This window comes from Vicugna pacos, chromosome X (genome assembly GCF_048564905.1).
Source record: "Vicugna pacos chromosome X, VicPac4, whole genome shotgun sequence".
NCBI lineage: Eukaryota > Metazoa > Chordata > Mammalia > Artiodactyla > Camelidae > Vicugna > Vicugna pacos.
In genome coordinates this window covers 65,346,170-65,364,123 of record NC_133023.1, presented here as the reverse complement: position 1 = coordinate 65,364,123, position 17,954 = coordinate 65,346,170, and the positions used below count along the sequence as shown (strand labels likewise).

The following is a 17,954-nucleotide window of genomic DNA, read 5'->3' as shown; positions in this document are numbered from 1 at the left end:
CTAGTTCTTCCATGAGTGTAGCTGGAACTTTTGTTTAATGTGGTTTTTAATTAGAGATTGGCTATGTCCATTGCTTCCATATGCATATTGCTTTTTATGTAAAGAAGATAACCATTCTCTTGTCTTGAAATCCTTGATGCTTCATGTGTAGTTTAAACCCTTGCCAAAAGAATGCTATTTTTTTTCCAGTAGGTAAAAATCCAGGAGGATTGGGGTATTTCATTGTAGTGAAAGAGTCAATAGCAGCACTATAGAATTACACTAAACTTTCAAAACATGCTTTGTTTGTCTGATTGATATAAAAGATTTAATAGCCTCTGTTGAAATGATAGTAGCTCTTATGGTAAAAAGTTATGGAAAATTTTTGAATTTACAACATAGGGTGTTAACTAGCTGATGTAGCTGAGCACCTGATTTTTTAAATTATAAAATCATTATCTTTGGTAATTTTATTTTTGATACTGGTAGTAGTAATATATATTTCCTTTTATGATAACAAACTTTATAGCGTGGCTTAATTTGATTCCAAAATAGTGAACAGTTTTTTTCAAACTGCTGTATTAACCAGAAGTAAAATAATATATCATGTAAATAGCCTCTTTTTATATTAGCTAACTTACTGCTTAAACTGAAAATTGTATGCTGTTTACCGTAAGAGGCACTGTGGCTTTGGAGTTAGATTTGCGTTCAAATTTCACCTCTAGAACTTTTTTTTTTAAAGCATTGGGCAACAGGTTAACCTACTTGCATCCCCATTTCTTCTTCACCTTTAAAATGTGTATGCAAATCCTTCTTTCTCGGTGCATTTGGGAGACTCAGATGAGCTAGTGGGCGAACGTAGTTTCAAAGTAAATAAATGAAGTGCTATATGAACAATATTGTGACAGTTGCTCATTTATGATGATTGGCAGATAAAAAGAATTTAAGTACTTGCTTTTTAAAAACTCTCTCTTCCACATAAAACAAATTTTCAGTATTACTAGTTTATGTTTAAGAACCATCATTCAACAGTGTGATAATATAAACTTTATCATTTTGAGTACAAGAATGAGCCTCTTTTGTGAAACTCTTTTATACAGTGAGGACATGAATTGAACATTTTTGTGTTTTTATATATATACTATATATATATATATATATATATTTCTACATTCTAAATGATATAGGTGTATGTTTTTATAGGTTTGCCTGAATCCATCATTGCGGCTGCATGTTCAAGAAGTGGCCAGAGGGTTCTGCATGTTGATTCGTAAGTTTATCAATGGTAGCACTGAATACTTCCTAAGTATTAAAATTTAAATATACACACATGTGTGTACATACATATGTCTTTTTAAGTTAGACAAATTATTGGAATTAATTTTCACCAAAAATTTGTGAAATATGTAATGTACAGATTTTGCTATTATACTATATGAAATAGTGATCTGTTTCCTTTGAGAATGAACCAAATATACCATAACTTTATTTTTCACATGAGTGACTTAGGTTTTTCGATGATAAATAATTCTCAAAGAGGCTTGGAAGTCTCACACCTGTCCTTTTAACTATATACATGTGTGGGTGTATGTAACCTGTATATGCTGTTGTATTTTAGGCTTCACATTTGATTGTTGAAAAAAAATCACCTAATAGATTCAGAATATGTGGTTTTCTTAAAATTTAAGAAATTTTGACTATTTTAACAAAATTTAAACTATTAGAAAAATATTAACTGTGAGAAATACCTAGAATTTTGCTTTTCCCTTAAAATGTGATGATTTTTTAAATCAAGGAAGTCAGTGGAAAATTCAAGTTTCAGGTAAAGCATAAATCTTCCCATTACCGCGTCCTCCTGAAACAAACCCCTAACTTTCCACTTGTCTGTTTAGTGCTTTTGACCATTGCATTTTGGCACTTTAATTGTTCATTATATAGAAGTAGAAAAGAAAGAAGAAGAGATGACTTTGTATTTTCTGCAAAATTGTATTAGCTGCAATGTTTTTCAAAACTCCAGAATACAAGGATAACTAGATTTGTTACAGTTTATAGTGCCTTCTCGTATATTATCCCAGTATAAATATGGAGGAATTAAAAAAGTGGTATTAGTTCATTTACATTTAACCCTTTCTAAATTTATTTTGGAAGCACATTAACTCCTCAGTTATTGAATGAAATTTCTAAATTAAATTAGTTTCTGCTTGTTTGAGCCCTGCCCTTGGAATTCTCTTTCACTATTGTGTGTGTAACCATTGTATGCATGTTAATGTCTGAATTCAGTCTTTTTGACATATGGAAATCACGTGCTGAAAAATCTCCCCTTTAAAGCTGAGGTGCTAGCTTTCGGTGTGCTTTAAAAGGCTTAATAAATAAATAAATTCTAATTGATTTCTGATAATGTTACTTAACCTAAAATTGAAAATACAATCTTAATTTTCCCAAGTTATTTGTTGTGCTGACACTGTAAACTACTTCTCATATCAGTTTCTTTATACATGTTATGTAATTTAATTGCTATTACAGCCAAGTGAGTTAGATTATCCCAATTTAACAAATGGGGGATGCGAGGCATAGAGAGGTTAATTCATTTTTCTAACTTTACCTAGCTAGTGTGTGTCTAATTGTAAATTGGAATTAGTTTTGTGTTTTCTTATTCTAAAACCTGAAATCTTTCCAGAATGAAGAACATTTATAAATCACGTAGGGTTTACTGATATTCCAAAATAAATTTTGATTAGGAATATAAGAAGCTAAATCTAACTTCAGTTAACAGTGAGTGGATTAGAAAGGCTGGATATTGTGGTTGCCTTAAGAACTTATATCTTGCTAAATAGTATTTCAAAGTGGCGAAACTTTTGTCTTCTGTTTTAGATCCTCAGGCTTGGTAGCTGTTGAGAGTTTAGATACATCTAGGTATTGATTTAAAAGACGTTTTCCTGCTCTAGGCCAAGTTTAAATATTTTCCCATTTTTATTCATTTTAGCATTTATGGTTCTTCCTAGACTCAGTCTTCCCTCGCCCTTTCATTTCTGCTTTACACCTACAGTAGTATCATATATCTCTGTTCCATGGACATACCTTCCATGCTTTTTTTAAAAAATAACTTTTAAATTGTGGTAAAAAACAACATAATATAAAATTTGCCATTGTAACTATTTCTAAGCATATACAGTTCAGTAGTGTTAAGTATGTTCATAGTGTTGTGTAGCAGGTCTCCCAAACTTTTTTAATATTACAAAATGGAAACTCTGTACCCATTAAACAATAAAATAACTCCCCATTCCTCCTCCCAGCAGCCCCTGGCAACCACTCTTCTGCTTTCTGTCTCCGTGAATTTTACTTCTCTGGGTACCTCATATAATTGGAATCATACATTATTTGTCTTTGTGACTGGCTTACTTCAGTCAGTATGATGTCTTCAAGGCTTATCCATTTGTATCGTGTGTCAGAATTTTCTTCCTTTTTAGGACTGAAAAATATTCTATTGTATGTATATACCATGTCCATTCATCTCTCTCTCTTTTTTTGGGAGGGGAGCAGAATTTGATTGATTGATTGATTGATTAATGAGGGTACTGGGGATTGAACCCAGGACCTCATGCATGCTAGGAATGCACTCTACCATTGAGCTGTACCCTCCTCCCCTCCATTCATCTCTTGATACACATTTGGCTTGCTTCTAACTCTTGACTATAGTGAATAATGCTGCTGTGAACATGGATGTGCAAATATATCTTCAAGAACCTGCTTTCAGTTCTTTTGGATATATACCCAGAATTGAGATTTCTAGCTCATATAGTAATTCTATTTTTAATTTGGTGAGGGGGGACTGCCATATTATTTTCCATAGCAGCTGTACGTTTTACATTCCAACCAACTTGCCATGCTTAGGCTCCACTGGGAATTTGTGTATGGGCTTTAAAGCCAGAATGCCTGGGTTCAAATCCTGATTTTCTTCACTTAGGAGGTGTGTAATCTTTGACAAGTTATTTAGCCTTCTACACCTCAGTTTCTTGATATAAAGTGCATGATAATAGTACTTAATTTATAAGATTGTTTATAGGATTGAATAATCTATGTGATAGATTTATAACAGTGCCTGAAACATAGTAAGCCCTCAGTAAATGTTAACTTCTATTACTCTAACAATACTGCTGCTGCTATTACTACTAGATACAAACAAGCAAAGCCAGATAAAGTAGTGACCAATCATGCCTGGAGATTTGTGCAGAGTGTCATAGAGATGACCTTTGAGCTGAGCCTTGAAAGATGAATGAGAGTTTAATGAGGAGTTAAAACATTCCAGACAGATGACATACTAGGTGAATGGTGAGAAATTTAGTATGACTGAAGGGTTGGCTAAGTGAGTTGGCTTAATGAAAGTTTAAACTACAATTAGAATGGAGCCATATGGTGAAGGCCTGTATGCTAAGGTAGGGAGTATTGCTTTTTATCCTAATAATTATCTTTATCATCTTTATGTCTTCCCCCAAACCCATATTAAATCCTTCAACATATTCTGTCATCTCTACTTGCAAAACATAACCCAAAACTAACCAGTTTTCTCCATCTCCACCCTTCCAGTTCATTCCACCATGATTTATCATTGAGCTACTCCAAAGTCCTCCAAATTGGTTTGTTTTTCACTACGGCGCCCAGTATTTGGCCTCTTTCTCTTTTGTAATTGCATCACACATGCATCTTTCCTTTGCGCCCTCTACTCTGCCATGGCTGTAATTATACATTTGATCTGAATTCTTAATATTATTTGTGCCTTTTTTTCTGTTTCTTTCTCATTGGTCTGTCTTGGTAAAGATTTGTCTATTTTCCTAGTCTTTTCAAAGAACCAGCTTTTGCTTTGTTGTATCTTTCTGTGGTATCTTTGTTTTCTATCTAGTTAACATCTGTGTTTATCTTAATTATTTCCTTCCTTTACTTTCTTTGACTTGGAATCACTCTTGTTCTTTTTCTAATGTCTCGAATTGAATTCTTAGTTCTTTATATTTAAGCCTTCCTTTTTGTTTAATATCATATATAATTCTAATTCCTCTTAGGGTCGCATTAGCTGTCTTCTGTAAGTTTTAAGTATTATAACTTCTTCTTTGATCCATTGGTTATTTAGAGGTATGTTTTTAGATATCAAGATGTATTTTTTATTTCACTATCTTACTGAATTTATAATTTTGAATACTAGTGACAAAACTTGCAAATGAGAAAGTAAAAAAATTCTAGTGTGCCTCTTCATTCTTTCTGCCTGCAACCCACCTTCCTTTTCTACCCCCAGTCTCGCCTCCTGGAAATAATTACTGTTACCTTTTATATGTCCTGCAATATGCTCTGTAGAGAAGGACATTGCAGAAAAATGTGTATATTTTTATCATGTGTGTAATCCATTCAGAGTAGAAAGTTACAAGATACTGGGCAGTTCTAACATCAAGGAGCCCTTGTGTTGCCTTTTTATATCCATACCCACTTCCCTCCTCTGCCTCCCTTATTTCTAACCCCAGCTCTATAATTTCATCACTTTGAGAATGGAACTGTACAGTATGCACCTTTTTGGCTTTGGCTTTTTTCACACAACATAATTCCCTTGGAGATTCATAAAGGTTATTGCTTGTATCGACAGTTTGTTCCTTTTTATTACTGAATGGTGTTCTATACTGTGTGTGTATCATTGTTTAACCATTTACCTGTTGAAGGGAATTTGGACTGATTTCAGTTTTTGGCTATTACAAATAAAACTGCTATGTTAACATTCATCTGTAGGTTTCTGTGTGTATGAACATAAATTTTTATTTCTCAGGGATGAATGCTTAGGACCGCAATTGCTGGATCATATGGTAATGGCAGGTTTGGTTTTTTAAGAAATCCAAACTATTTTCTGGAGTGCCTATACTGTTTTATGTTCACACTAGTGATGTACGGGTGATCCTGTTTCTCTGCATTTTTGTCAGCACTTGGTGTTGTGAACTCTGTTTTGCAAGGAGGGGGTGCAGTTCTGATTGATGTGTAGTAATATCTCATTGTAGTTTTAATTCACACTTCCCTAATGTTTAATGATGTTGGACATATTTCATGTGCTTATTTGCTATGTGTACATCCTCTTTGATAAAATGTCTTCATGACTTTACATTATTTTCTAATTGGATTGTTTGTTTTCCTGTTGAGTTTTGAGAGTTCTTACATTCAAACCAAATATATTTTTAACTTTATCTTTTTTTGGTAATTGATTTCTAATCTAATTACATTATTATCAAATAATTAGCTCTGCATAATATAAATTCTTTAGTATTTTTGAGAATTGCTTTATGACTTGGAACTATGACTCTGTGACTTAAAAATAATGTTTTTACCAGTTGTTAGATATGGAGTTCCATCTGTTCATTAGATCAAGCTTCTTAATTTTGCTGGTTCAGATTTTCTGTTATTGATCTATTAATTGTGGAGGTGTTTATTAAAAATCTACTTTACTGATTGTGGCATTCTTGTTTTCCTTTATAATTCTATTAATTTTTGCTTTATGTATTCGGAGTTTATATTCATAAAGGTATGTAGATTTAGAACTATGATATCCTTATGTAGTTTACTTTTATGTTTTGTCCCTGATAATGTTTTTTGCCTTAAAGTCTGTTTTTTATCGCATTATATAATGATACCAGGTTTCCTTAGTTTTTTCCCCTTAATATATCTCCTCTGCCCTTTTATTTTCTATCTCTCTGTGTCATTATGTTATAGATATGCCTCTAACAAATAGCATATAAGTAGATTTTATTGTTTTAATTCAGTCTGGCAGTTTGTCTTTTAACTGAATTTGGTCCGTTTATATTTACTGTGATTCACTAATATTTGGATGTATTTCTACCATCTTATATCATACTTTCTCTTTACCTTTCTTTTTCTGTGCTTTTCTTCTCTCAGCTTTCTGCCTTTTATTGAATAGGGATATGTTTACACTCTTTTTCCCTCCCCAGAACTGGTCTGGAGTTACAGATGAAATTTCTATTCCTTAAGATTAGAATAGCCTTAAATTTTTCACATATATATTCAAATTAAACTTTCAAGACAATCAAAGTATTTACTCTTCTCAAGCAATGCAATGGCCACGCTTCTCATGTTTATTGTTATCTAGCATTTTGGTGGTATTTTGATCTTACAATAACTCCTTTTGGTTATTGTTGTTATTTTGTTCTTTTTATAATCAATGCTTGTTCAGAAATGCCCATACCAGTCGTTTTTTTGCTTACTTTTCATTCTGGGGTCAATATCCTGCTTCCTGAAGTTCTTTCAACCTTAATCTGTTAGTAGTAAGCTCTGTTGCTGTCTATCAATGACTTTATTTCACTCTCAATCTCAAATTATAATATAGTTGGTTCTATGATTACACATTGAGGGTGATTTTCTCTCAGCACTTTGTCCTCTGTCTTCGTTTGTTGTTGAGAAATATTCTTTGGTAGATGAAGTCTCTTTTCTTTCTGATTGCTTTAATATTCTTTGTTTTATAGCTACATAATCTTACTCTTTGTTGAGGTGTGCATTTTGTTTCTCTTTATCCTGTACAGAACTTGTTTTGCTTCTTTAAATCAGATGATTTATGTCTTTTGTTGGGAAAACTCTCAACTGTTTCTTCAAACATTCTTTCTCTTTTGGAATTTCTCTTATATATTGTCCCTTCTTGTTCTATCTTTTATGCCTCTTAACGTCTTTCATATTTTTCATCTTTTTAACCTTTTGATACTGCATTCTGGATTGTTTTCTCAACTTCATCTTCTAGTTCTGGGGTTACTAACTGTGGAACCCACAGGTCAGCCACTTTTTTTTTTAATAAAGTCTTAGTGGAACACAATCATGCTTACATACTTACACAAGTTTACATATTGACTGTGGCTGCTTTCACACTGCAAAGGCAGAGTTCAGTAGCTGCAATAAAACTGCATGGCCCACAAAGCCTAAAAATTTACTCTCTGGCCCTTTATAGAAAATATTTGCAGACTTCTTTTCTAATTCATTAATTCTATCTTCAGATGTGTCTAATTTTCTGTTTAACCTAGCTCTCATTTCCTTCAATGACGTTCATTTCTAGAAGTCCTGTTGGGTTATTTTTTAAAGCCATCAATATTCTTTCCTTGTGTTTCAATTAATACATTTAAAAAATATTTATCACATACTTCTATTACATGAAGTTCTTTGAGGTTTAATACTGCTGTTTGTCATTTTCTTTCCATTTTCACGGTCAGTAGTCATCTTTTTTTCTCCCTAAAATGTTTACATAATTTCCAGTTTTTCTTAAGTGGGACTTTATCTGTGGGAATCCTGTGTGACCTGGTTGAGGGGGTATTTTTGTACCAAGTGGTTTTGCATTTTCTTTTGTCTGGTCACCCAGTGCTATCACTGACTATGTTAGTTTCCTATTGCTGCTATAACAGATTACCACAAATGTAGTAGCTTAATGCACCACAAATTTATTCTTTTACAATTCTGCACATCAGAAGTATGAAATGAATCTTACGGGTCTGAAATCAAGGTATAGGCAGGCAGTGAGTGCTCCATTACCTTTGGAGGATTCAGGGGAGCATCTTTTTCCTTATCTTTTCTGGCTTCTGAAGGCCACCTGCATTCCTTGGCTCATAGCCCCTTCTTCCGCCTTCAAGAAACTCACTTCAACCTCTGTCATGCCATGTTGTTTTTCTGCCTTTGACCTTCTTGCCTCTGTCATAAGGAACTTTGTGTTTACTTTGGGGCCCACCTGGATAATGTAGGGTATTTTCCCATCTCAGGATCCTTAATTTATTCATATTAGCAAAGTCCCTTTTGCCATATAAGATAAATTATTCACAGCTTCTGGGGATTAGGATGTGAACATCTTTGGGAAACCATTATTCTGTCTACTACACTGGCTCAAAGCAATTTTTATGTTAGTTTCTAGGCCTGAGGGTTTCTGGTGTATGCGAGTAGTATGCATAATCACCTGCCCCTCCCTGCTTTCCTCTCCTTACTATGGTTCAAGTTTGCAGTTGTAAATTCTCAGAGAATTTTTCTCTTCTACTTATAACCTGCTTCAGCAGCATCCCACCATGTACTTTCTGAAAACATACATATTCCCTCATATCTTTATGCCATTTTTCATGCTGGCCCCTATTTATGTGAAGAGTTCTTACTCCTCCTTTAGGACATAGTTAATATATCACTTTCTAGTGATGTCTTCCTTGATACACCAAGTAATATTAATTTTTCTAATTACCTGTACTTTTAAGTATTCTGTACATTTTTGAAATGTAACTTTTTTCATGTGGTATTATTACTGTTATAGATCTCTTGGCCCTATTAGATTCTTAGACATCAGAGATCATGCCTTAGTCATCTTTATATCCCTAGTGCCTAAGAGCCCTGGAGTATAGCAGTCCCTAAATAAATATTTGATAAATATATAAATGTTAAGAATATTTATATGCGCCAAGCTGCTGTTCTAGTGGTGGGAATTTAGAATTGCCTCATACATGCTTGGTGCAACATTGATCCTTGCTGGTCTGCACATGGTAGATTCATGGTAGTTTAGAAGGGAGTCATCTGTTGATGAGAAAGTTGAGGTTTGCCCACAGTCAAGCAGATGACTGGGGCTAAAACTCAGATCTTATTCCTATTCTAACAGTTTTGAAATATACCACACTGACTTTGTTGCTGATATACCTGTATATATTTATTAAAAACCAATTAATTGAATTACTCCAACTAATTGTAGTTTTTAGATACAGTAGAACATCATTACTTTGTATTTTTGCTTATTGCTCAATTAAGTTCTCCTGTTGAATAGGTTAGAACCATGCTTCTCAAATTGTAGTAGTGTTCTGGCACTTGGTGGGGTTGTAGTGGCATATGAAGCCAAAGGGTAAACAGTGGAGTGTCTGTCTGGTGTGTAAATTTGATAAACTTTAAAGTGCAGTAAATGCATTAAAATATTAAGATTTTTTGGAACAAATTTTAGATTTATAGTAAAGTTGCAAAATTAGTACAGTTTCACAAAATTAGTACAATTTCTGTATACACTTTATTCAGCTTCCCCTAATGCCGATATCTTATGTAGCCGTAATACCATCATCGAAACTCAGAAATTAATATTGATGGAATACTAGCCACTAAACTATAAAGCTAATTTGAATTTCACTGATTTTTTTTCAATAATGTTATTTTTCTGTTTCAGGATCTGGTCCAGGATCCCAACTTACATTTTGTTGTTAATAGTCTCAGATTTGAATTCTCTCTCCCAGGGTACGCTAATGTCTGCCTGATGGTATTTTCTGTTTTCTTCTTCCCATCTTCATTTTATTTATTGCAATTCTTCTGTAAATAAGAGCTGTATCTTCTCCATCATTTATTTACTTGTTAAATTATTTATCTCACTATGGGTTCATGGATATTTATTTTATTCCATGGGTTATAATCTAATTCTACCATTGTTTATGTTGTTGCTCAAATTGTTACAGCTTTGGTCATTGTGAGTTCCTTTCAGTTGATTCCTGTGTCCTTATGAAATGTCCAATCTTTGAGCACGTCCTTACTTTCTGACCCTGCAAGATGCTGCAGGCTTATCTTGTATTTTTCCTGCTCTAGCCCTAGAATCAACCACTTATCCATGAGCTTCTCTCCATGTATTTGAGAATGGCATTTAGAAACCAGGCTCTGAGTACAAGGTGCGCATTCCTACTGGGGTGTTACTGTTTCTAGGCCCTCTCAATGGACATAGCTAGTTAATACATTAATGTGTATTAAGCTATTCATACTTACACATCTGTATTTCTGTATCCATCTATCTGTATGTATATATTAAAATACTAATACTTCCTATTAAATGGAGACCATTTAAAACATTGAAAAATGGATATATAAAGGAGTAAGATACATATTTTACCATATTTTAAAAGGTTACACATGGAGGGAAGGGTATAGCTCAGTGGTAGAGTGTGTGCTTAGCATGTACAAGCTCCTGGGTTCAGTCCCCAGTACTTATGTTAAAAATTAAAGTAAAATAAATACATACATAAATAAATAAACCTAATTACTCCCCCTGCAAAAAAGCCAAAAAGGAAAAAAAAAAACCCCAAAAGATTACACATGAAAATTCAACGTTTTGTCCTTATGTAGGACCACTGTAAGCTATCTTCCTGACTTCCCCAGCATAACCTTTCTCTGAAGCCATGAGAGCTGTTTAAAGGAAATATCAAAAAGTCTCATGTTAGTCTATACTTTATCTGCTCTAGATGCTTGGTACCTAGGTATTAGTAAACACTTTGGATAAATGACTCAATATGAAAGTGCATGAATGTGAAGGGGCCAGGAAGTTATATTGTCCATAATCAGAATTTGTAACCTAGCCATCTTGCCACATGTATATCATTGACTATAGGGGAGACTAGAGATAAAGTAAATTAACCCTTGCAGTTCATCACCACAGCTGGAACAATAACAGCACATATCCCGGCATCATCATGGCATATGAAAGACCTTGTCTTTGTCAGCTGGCAGAGCACCTGTGGATAGACACTTTTTAAATGCCATCTGTTGACAGTTTAGGGTTCGAGAGAGCTTACATTTTCATTTCTTGAAAGAATAAGATAAGAAAATTTCCTTAGAACACATTTGGTTTTTCAGTTTTCAGATTTTCAAATTAAAAACTATAAATTTCTCTAGTCGTGGAGAATGAAAGCTAGTCAGTTACTCTTCTTTAATGTTTTGAAACAATCTAAGCTTTGTAATGTGATATATCGAGGATTATCCTCTAGACAAGAGGTTGGCAAACAATGGTCCACAGGGCAAGGTGCCTGTTTTGTGAATAAAGTTGTATTGGAGCACAGCCATGCCCTTTCATTTATGTATTGTCTGTGTCTGCTTTTGCTATACAGTGGCAGAGTTGAGCAGTTGTGACAGAAACCTAATGGCCTGAAAAACCTGAAATATTTACTATCAAGCCCTTTAAAGGAAAAGTTTGCTGGCCCCTGCTCTAGAGAATATTTTTAGCCCATATAAATATGTACTTCTTTAACTGTCCTGTACAATAGCTGAATTCTCTATTAAGGGAAACTGGCAAATGTAGGATCAGAGAAGAAATAATCGTTTATATTTTAAAATTTATGAAAATCCTGCTTTTTAAGTTTTTTTTATTACAGAAGTAATACATGTATACTATATCCTGAAGGCAAAAATAAAAAAAACATACTGCTTGTCCCTTATTTTATATATGTCGGAAACATTAGTTATGACATTTTTCTATATACCATACTGCGTTAGTTAGAACAAAAGCAGAAGGGGCCGTAATAAAGAGACCCAAAATATAGTGGCTTGAAAAACAGTTACTAAGAATAGTTGGTTATTAAAGTGAATGGAAAGAGTCCCAGTGCTAATAGGGAGATGCTCTGCTCCATGAGGACTCAGGCACCTTCCCTCCCATTTCTTTACCGCCCCCTAGGGTATTCCTTGTTTGTATGGTCTAAACGTGGTCACAGGTTTGTCCAGGTTTCAGCTTTCATGAAGGAGATGGAGTGTGGTTAGACCTTTGTCCTTTTAAGGCCTGGGTCTGGGGTGGCATATATCACTTCTGCTCCTATTCCTGGGCAAAAACTTAGTCATATATCTGCATATAGTTTATAGTTATATGGAGACATGTAACACGTCTCTGGTTTCATGGCCACATGTCTAATCCAGTTTTGGGGGAGCAGTGGATTTTGGTGGACAGGTGGTAGTCTCTGCTGTAGGTACGTAAGTTTTCTTACAGAAGATGTATTGTTTTTTCTTAAAATTGAAGTAAGTTGGTGTATTACATAAAAAATATTACATAGGTTACCAGTGTACAGTATAGTGATTTGCAATTTTTAAAGGTTATGCTCCATTTATAGTTACTATAAAACATTGGCTGTATTCCCTGTGTTGTATAATATATCTTTGTAGTTTATTTTATACATGATAGTTTGCACCTCTTAATCCCCTTCCCCTGTACTGCCCTTCCCTACTTCCCTCTGCCCATTGGTAACCACTAGTTTGTTTTCTGTAAGTCTGTTTCTCTTTTGTTATATTCACTAGTTTGTTGCATTTTTTAGATTTCACATATAAGTGATATCATGTAGTATTTGTCTTTCTCTGACTTATTTCACTTAGCATAATACCCTCCAAGCCCATCCATGTTGTTGCAAATGGCAACATTTCATTCTTTTTAATGCTGAGTAGTATTCCATTGTGTATATATATATACCACGTCTCCTTTATCCATTCATCTGTTGATAAGATGCTTAGGTTGTTCCCAGATCGTGGCAATTATAAATAATGCTGCTATGAACATTGGGGGTGCATGTGTATTTTTGAATTAGTGTTTTTATTTCTTTCATGTACATATCCAGGAGTGGAATTGCTGGATCATATGGTAGTCCTATTTTTAGTTTTTTGAGAAATCTCCATAGTGTTTTCCACATTGGCCACACCAGTTTACATTCCTACCAACAGTGTGAGGGTTCCCTTTTCTCCCCATCATCTCCAACATTTGTTATTTGTGTTCTTTTTGATGATAGTCATTCTGTCAAGTGTGAGATACTGTCTCATTGTGGTTTTGATTTGCATTTCCCTGATGATCAGTGATGTTGAGCACCTTTTCATTTACCTGTTAGTCATCTGCATTTCTTCTTTGGAAAAATGTCTGTTCAGGTCCTCTCCCCATGTTTTAATTTGTTTTTGTTTTTGTTTTTTGATGTTGAGTTGTATGAGCTGTTTATGTATTTTGGATATTAACTTCTTATCAGTCATATCAATTGCAAATATTTTATCCCATTCACTAGGTTGTATTTTCATTTTGTTGATGGTTTCCTTTGCTGCACAAAAGCTTTTAAGTTTAATTAGGTAGCATTTGGTTATTTTTGCTTTTATTTTCTTTGCTTTAGGAGACAAATCTAAAAAATAATGCTATGATTTATGTCAGAGTGTTCTGCCTATGTTTTCCTCTAGATATTTTATCATTTCTGGTCTTACATTTAGATCTTTAATCTATTTTGAGTTTATTTTTGTATATGCTGTTAGAGAATGTTCTAATTTCATTCTTTTATATGTAACTGTCCAGTTTTACAAGCACTACTTATTGAAGAGACTTTTCCCCCATTGTATATTCGTGCCTCCTTTGTTGTAGGTTATTTGACCATAAGTACGTGAGTTTATTTCTGGGTTCTTTGTTCTGTTCCATTGATCTGTGTCTGTTTTTGTGCTAGTAAAATACTGTCTGATTACTGTAGCTTTGTAGTATAGTCAGAAGTCAGTGTGATTCCTCCAGCTCTGTTCATATTCAAGATTGTTTTGGCTATTTGGGATCTTTTGTGTTTCCATACAAATTTTAAAATTCTGGTTCTGTGAAAAATGCCATTGGTATTTTGAAAGGGATTGCATTGAATCTTTATATTGCCTTGGGTAGTATGATCATTTTAACAATATTGATTCTTCCAATCCAGGAACATGATATATTTTTTCATCTGTTTGTGTCTTCTTTAATGTCTTTCATCACTGTCTTATAATTTTCAGAGTACAGGTCTTTTACCTCCTAAGTAGGTTTCTTCCTAGATATTTTATTCTGTTTGATGGCTGGTAAATGGGAATGTTTCCTTAATTTCTCTTTCTGGTAGTTAGTTGGTTGTTAGTGTATAGAAATGTAACAGATTTCTGTGTATTTTGTATCCTGCTACTTTACTCAATTCATTGATGAACTCTAGTAGTTTTCTGGTGGTGTCTTTAAGATTTTCTATGTATAGTATAATATCATGTCATCTGTAAATAGTGACAGTTTTACGTCTTTCTTTCCGATTTGGGTACTTTTTATTTATTTATTTTCTTCTCTGACTGCTGTTGCCAAGACTTCCAATACTATGTTGAATAAAAGTGGCAGGAGTGGGCATCTTTGTCTTGTTCCTGATCTTAGAGGAAATGCTTTCAGCTTTTCACTGTTGAGTATGATGTTAGCTGTGGGTTTGTCATGTATGGCCTTTATTATGTTGAGGAATGTTCCCTCTATGCCCACTTTCTGGAGAGGCTTTTTTTTAAAATAATAAATGGATGTGGAATTTTGTCCAGAGCTTTTTCTGCAACTATTGAGATGATTATATGGTTTTTATTCTTTAATTTGTTGATGTGGTATATCACATTCATTGATTTATGGATGTTGAAAAATCCTTGCATCTCTGGGAAAATGTACTTGTTTTTTTATTGTTATTTTTTACTTAAATAACAAGCTAAAAGTATGATTTTTCAGTTAATTGTAATGAGCTGTATATTATTTGTTATATGAACATTCTACCATTTTTAAAACCCAGTTCTTTACTGCTGTGTTGGAGGCTGTTTCCAGTTTCCTGTTATAAGCAAAATGTGAACATCCATATGCATATGGATTTTATTTATAAATATCTAATATTTTTGGAAAAAAGGTATTGTCCCAAGTTTTTGCCACGTTTGTAAAATCATCTTATGACCTTTCTTCTTTTTCTCAGATTTAAAAATTTACAAAGTCTTTTTGAATTATTGAGCTTGTGTCACTCCTGTGCCTCAGTACACTTAAATGTTATGGTAAAGAATTAGATAAAATTCTCTTTTTCTGCAGGAAGTTTTATGTAGTTAGTCAGTAGAATAGTGGCCTGAACTGATGATCTCATCCTGACGAATTGTTCAGTGGCGTTATTTTTCTCAGTTTGATTAAAGTCTTTCTTACATTAAAGCGTTTAATATTAAATGAGAGGAAAGCTATAGAAATAATAGCAGGCAAAAATGTACTTGGCATTTTTTTATTTGTGTGAATTTTATTCATGACTTTTTGAAGATCAATTTAGTACTTTAATCTCTTGCCACTATTTACATTTTTATACCATTTAAGTGATAATGGTTGATGGTTCTGAAATGACCCATTATAAAACCCTAAGTACAACCTGTGTTGATTTGTAAACCCTATCCAAGCATCATCACTATCAACAGCAGCTAACCTCATTTAAAATAGTCATTTCCTTGCTGTGTTGTCATAAATTTCTGCAAGCAGATTTTAAACTTAAATTAACTTCTGCCAAATTGTAATTTAAGGAGCTCTATTTTTGTGTGCCAGTTATCTGTCTAAATAAATGTAAAATCTGTGTTTCTTTTTAGAGAACTACATTTACTTTAGATATTAATGAGCCTTCGACATGTGAAATTTCAAGAATAGATGTTGTGATTTAGAAAAGCAATTTGCAATTCAAAATGTAGAGACTGACATTTACCTAAACTTGAAGTTGCTAGAGGGAGATGCAACAGGACCAGAAGTTTGTATTTTAACAGAGTCTACTTCTACCAATAATTCTTTATCTAGACAGCTTCAGTCAATCTTTTCTACTAATCATGTATGTCGCTGTTTAGTTTTATTTTGTTTCCTTTCAGTCTTCACTTTCTACCATAACTACTTTGGAGACAAAATAAACTAAATAAATTAAAAGCAATCATGTTTCCTCACTGAATTAATGTAAGTTCCTTTTTTCTTAGCCTCTTTTTTAAAACAGAGTACTCAATGTTGTAGCTCTTTTAATTCTCATTATATCAAGTATTTAGTGGGTTTATGATGTAGACCCAAATAAATGTCATAAATATAGCTGTTGATGTTTTAGTCTTATATAATAACCATATTATTATTAATAAAAGTTTAAAACATTGTTATACTTTAATAATTTGACCAAAGAAGATATTAATCTAAATAGCGTTATCTTGTGAGGTTAAGAACAAGTGTCAATATTATATGACTATCAATTTCTGGGCTAGATTCCTCTTTGGTCTGACAGATTTTCTTTTCTAGTTAGGAACTGTGTCTAGTTGGAATTTAGGAATTGTGATGAAGAGAAGTAAACAATTATTTTGTCTCTAGACTTTTTTTGTTGTTTATTTAAAAAAACTTTTTGTCTCTAAGCATAAAAAGTACACATATACTTGTCATAAAAATTCAGGCAATGTATATATATATTACATGCACATGTACATATATACAGGAAAAGTACACTTGTCATTCCTCTTACACACCACTCCCAAGAGACCACTATTGGTGCGGTATAATCTATCTGGAGGACTTAAGATAGTTTCATGAGAACTTGTGAATGCAGGAATGAAAGGATAAAATGAACTGAATTGATGTGGCGAAAATATGCCATAATAGTGTCTCATCATCACGTCTATCTATTTGCACAGTCTTTTCACATCTAACAATATTATTTAGCAATAATGTGTTGTGGTACTCATAGTGAAAAAGTTTTAAAAACCAATTTTTTAAACAAATAAATAGTTGATCAAAACTAAATGAGATCACACAGTGAAAAAAAATATGACAATGAGTATATGTATGTTCATGTATAACTGAAAAATTGTGCTCTACACTGGAATTTGACACAACATTGTAAAATGACTGTAACTCAAAAAAATGTTAAAAAAAAAAACTAAATGAGATCAAATAGGCTTGTATGAGGAAAAATTCATCCCAGTCATTTTGTTGAGTGTTGTGGAGCTATGGCTGAACATGATTTCAGAGGACAGTTTCTGGCTCACTGTTTCTTCACCATTGACTTGACATTGTTTGGATATCCCCTTTTCCTTTGTATCAATAGTTGATTGTTACATTTTGGTACTGAGGTGGGAGACACTAAAATTTGTCAAGAGTTGTCACTTCTCAAGAAATACATACATTATAATTGGAAACCAGTTGTAAAACCGAATGAGATTTTGGGTATTGCTAATCACTGAGTATCAAGAGGTAAGCAGCAAAGTAGATCATGACTCCTGCCCTCATGATGACCTTGGATGCTAGTAGGGGGAAATAGGTATTAAACGTGCTTAAATTTTATATTATAAATTGTGCTTATGAAGGAAAAAAAGGGTAGTGCTAGAAGAGAGTAATGAGGACACTATTCAGATTTGGTTGTAAGAGGGTGGCTTGAATGGTAGTGGTCACAGTTACC

The 17,954-nt window shown here is 33.4% G+C and overlaps 1 protein-coding gene across 1 annotated transcript in view; it reads left to right on the top strand.

The window, feature by feature from the left end:
• Positions 1-17,954, top strand: part of CHM (CHM Rab escort protein) — a 152,039-nt gene that overhangs the window by 20,585 nt on the left and 113,500 nt on the right. The window contains exon 2 of the mRNA XM_006217755.4: positions 1,183-1,249. Within this exon, the coding sequence (XP_006217817.1) occupies positions 1,183-1,249 (67 nt within the window). The remainder of the gene's footprint in view (positions 1-1,182; positions 1,250-17,954) is intronic.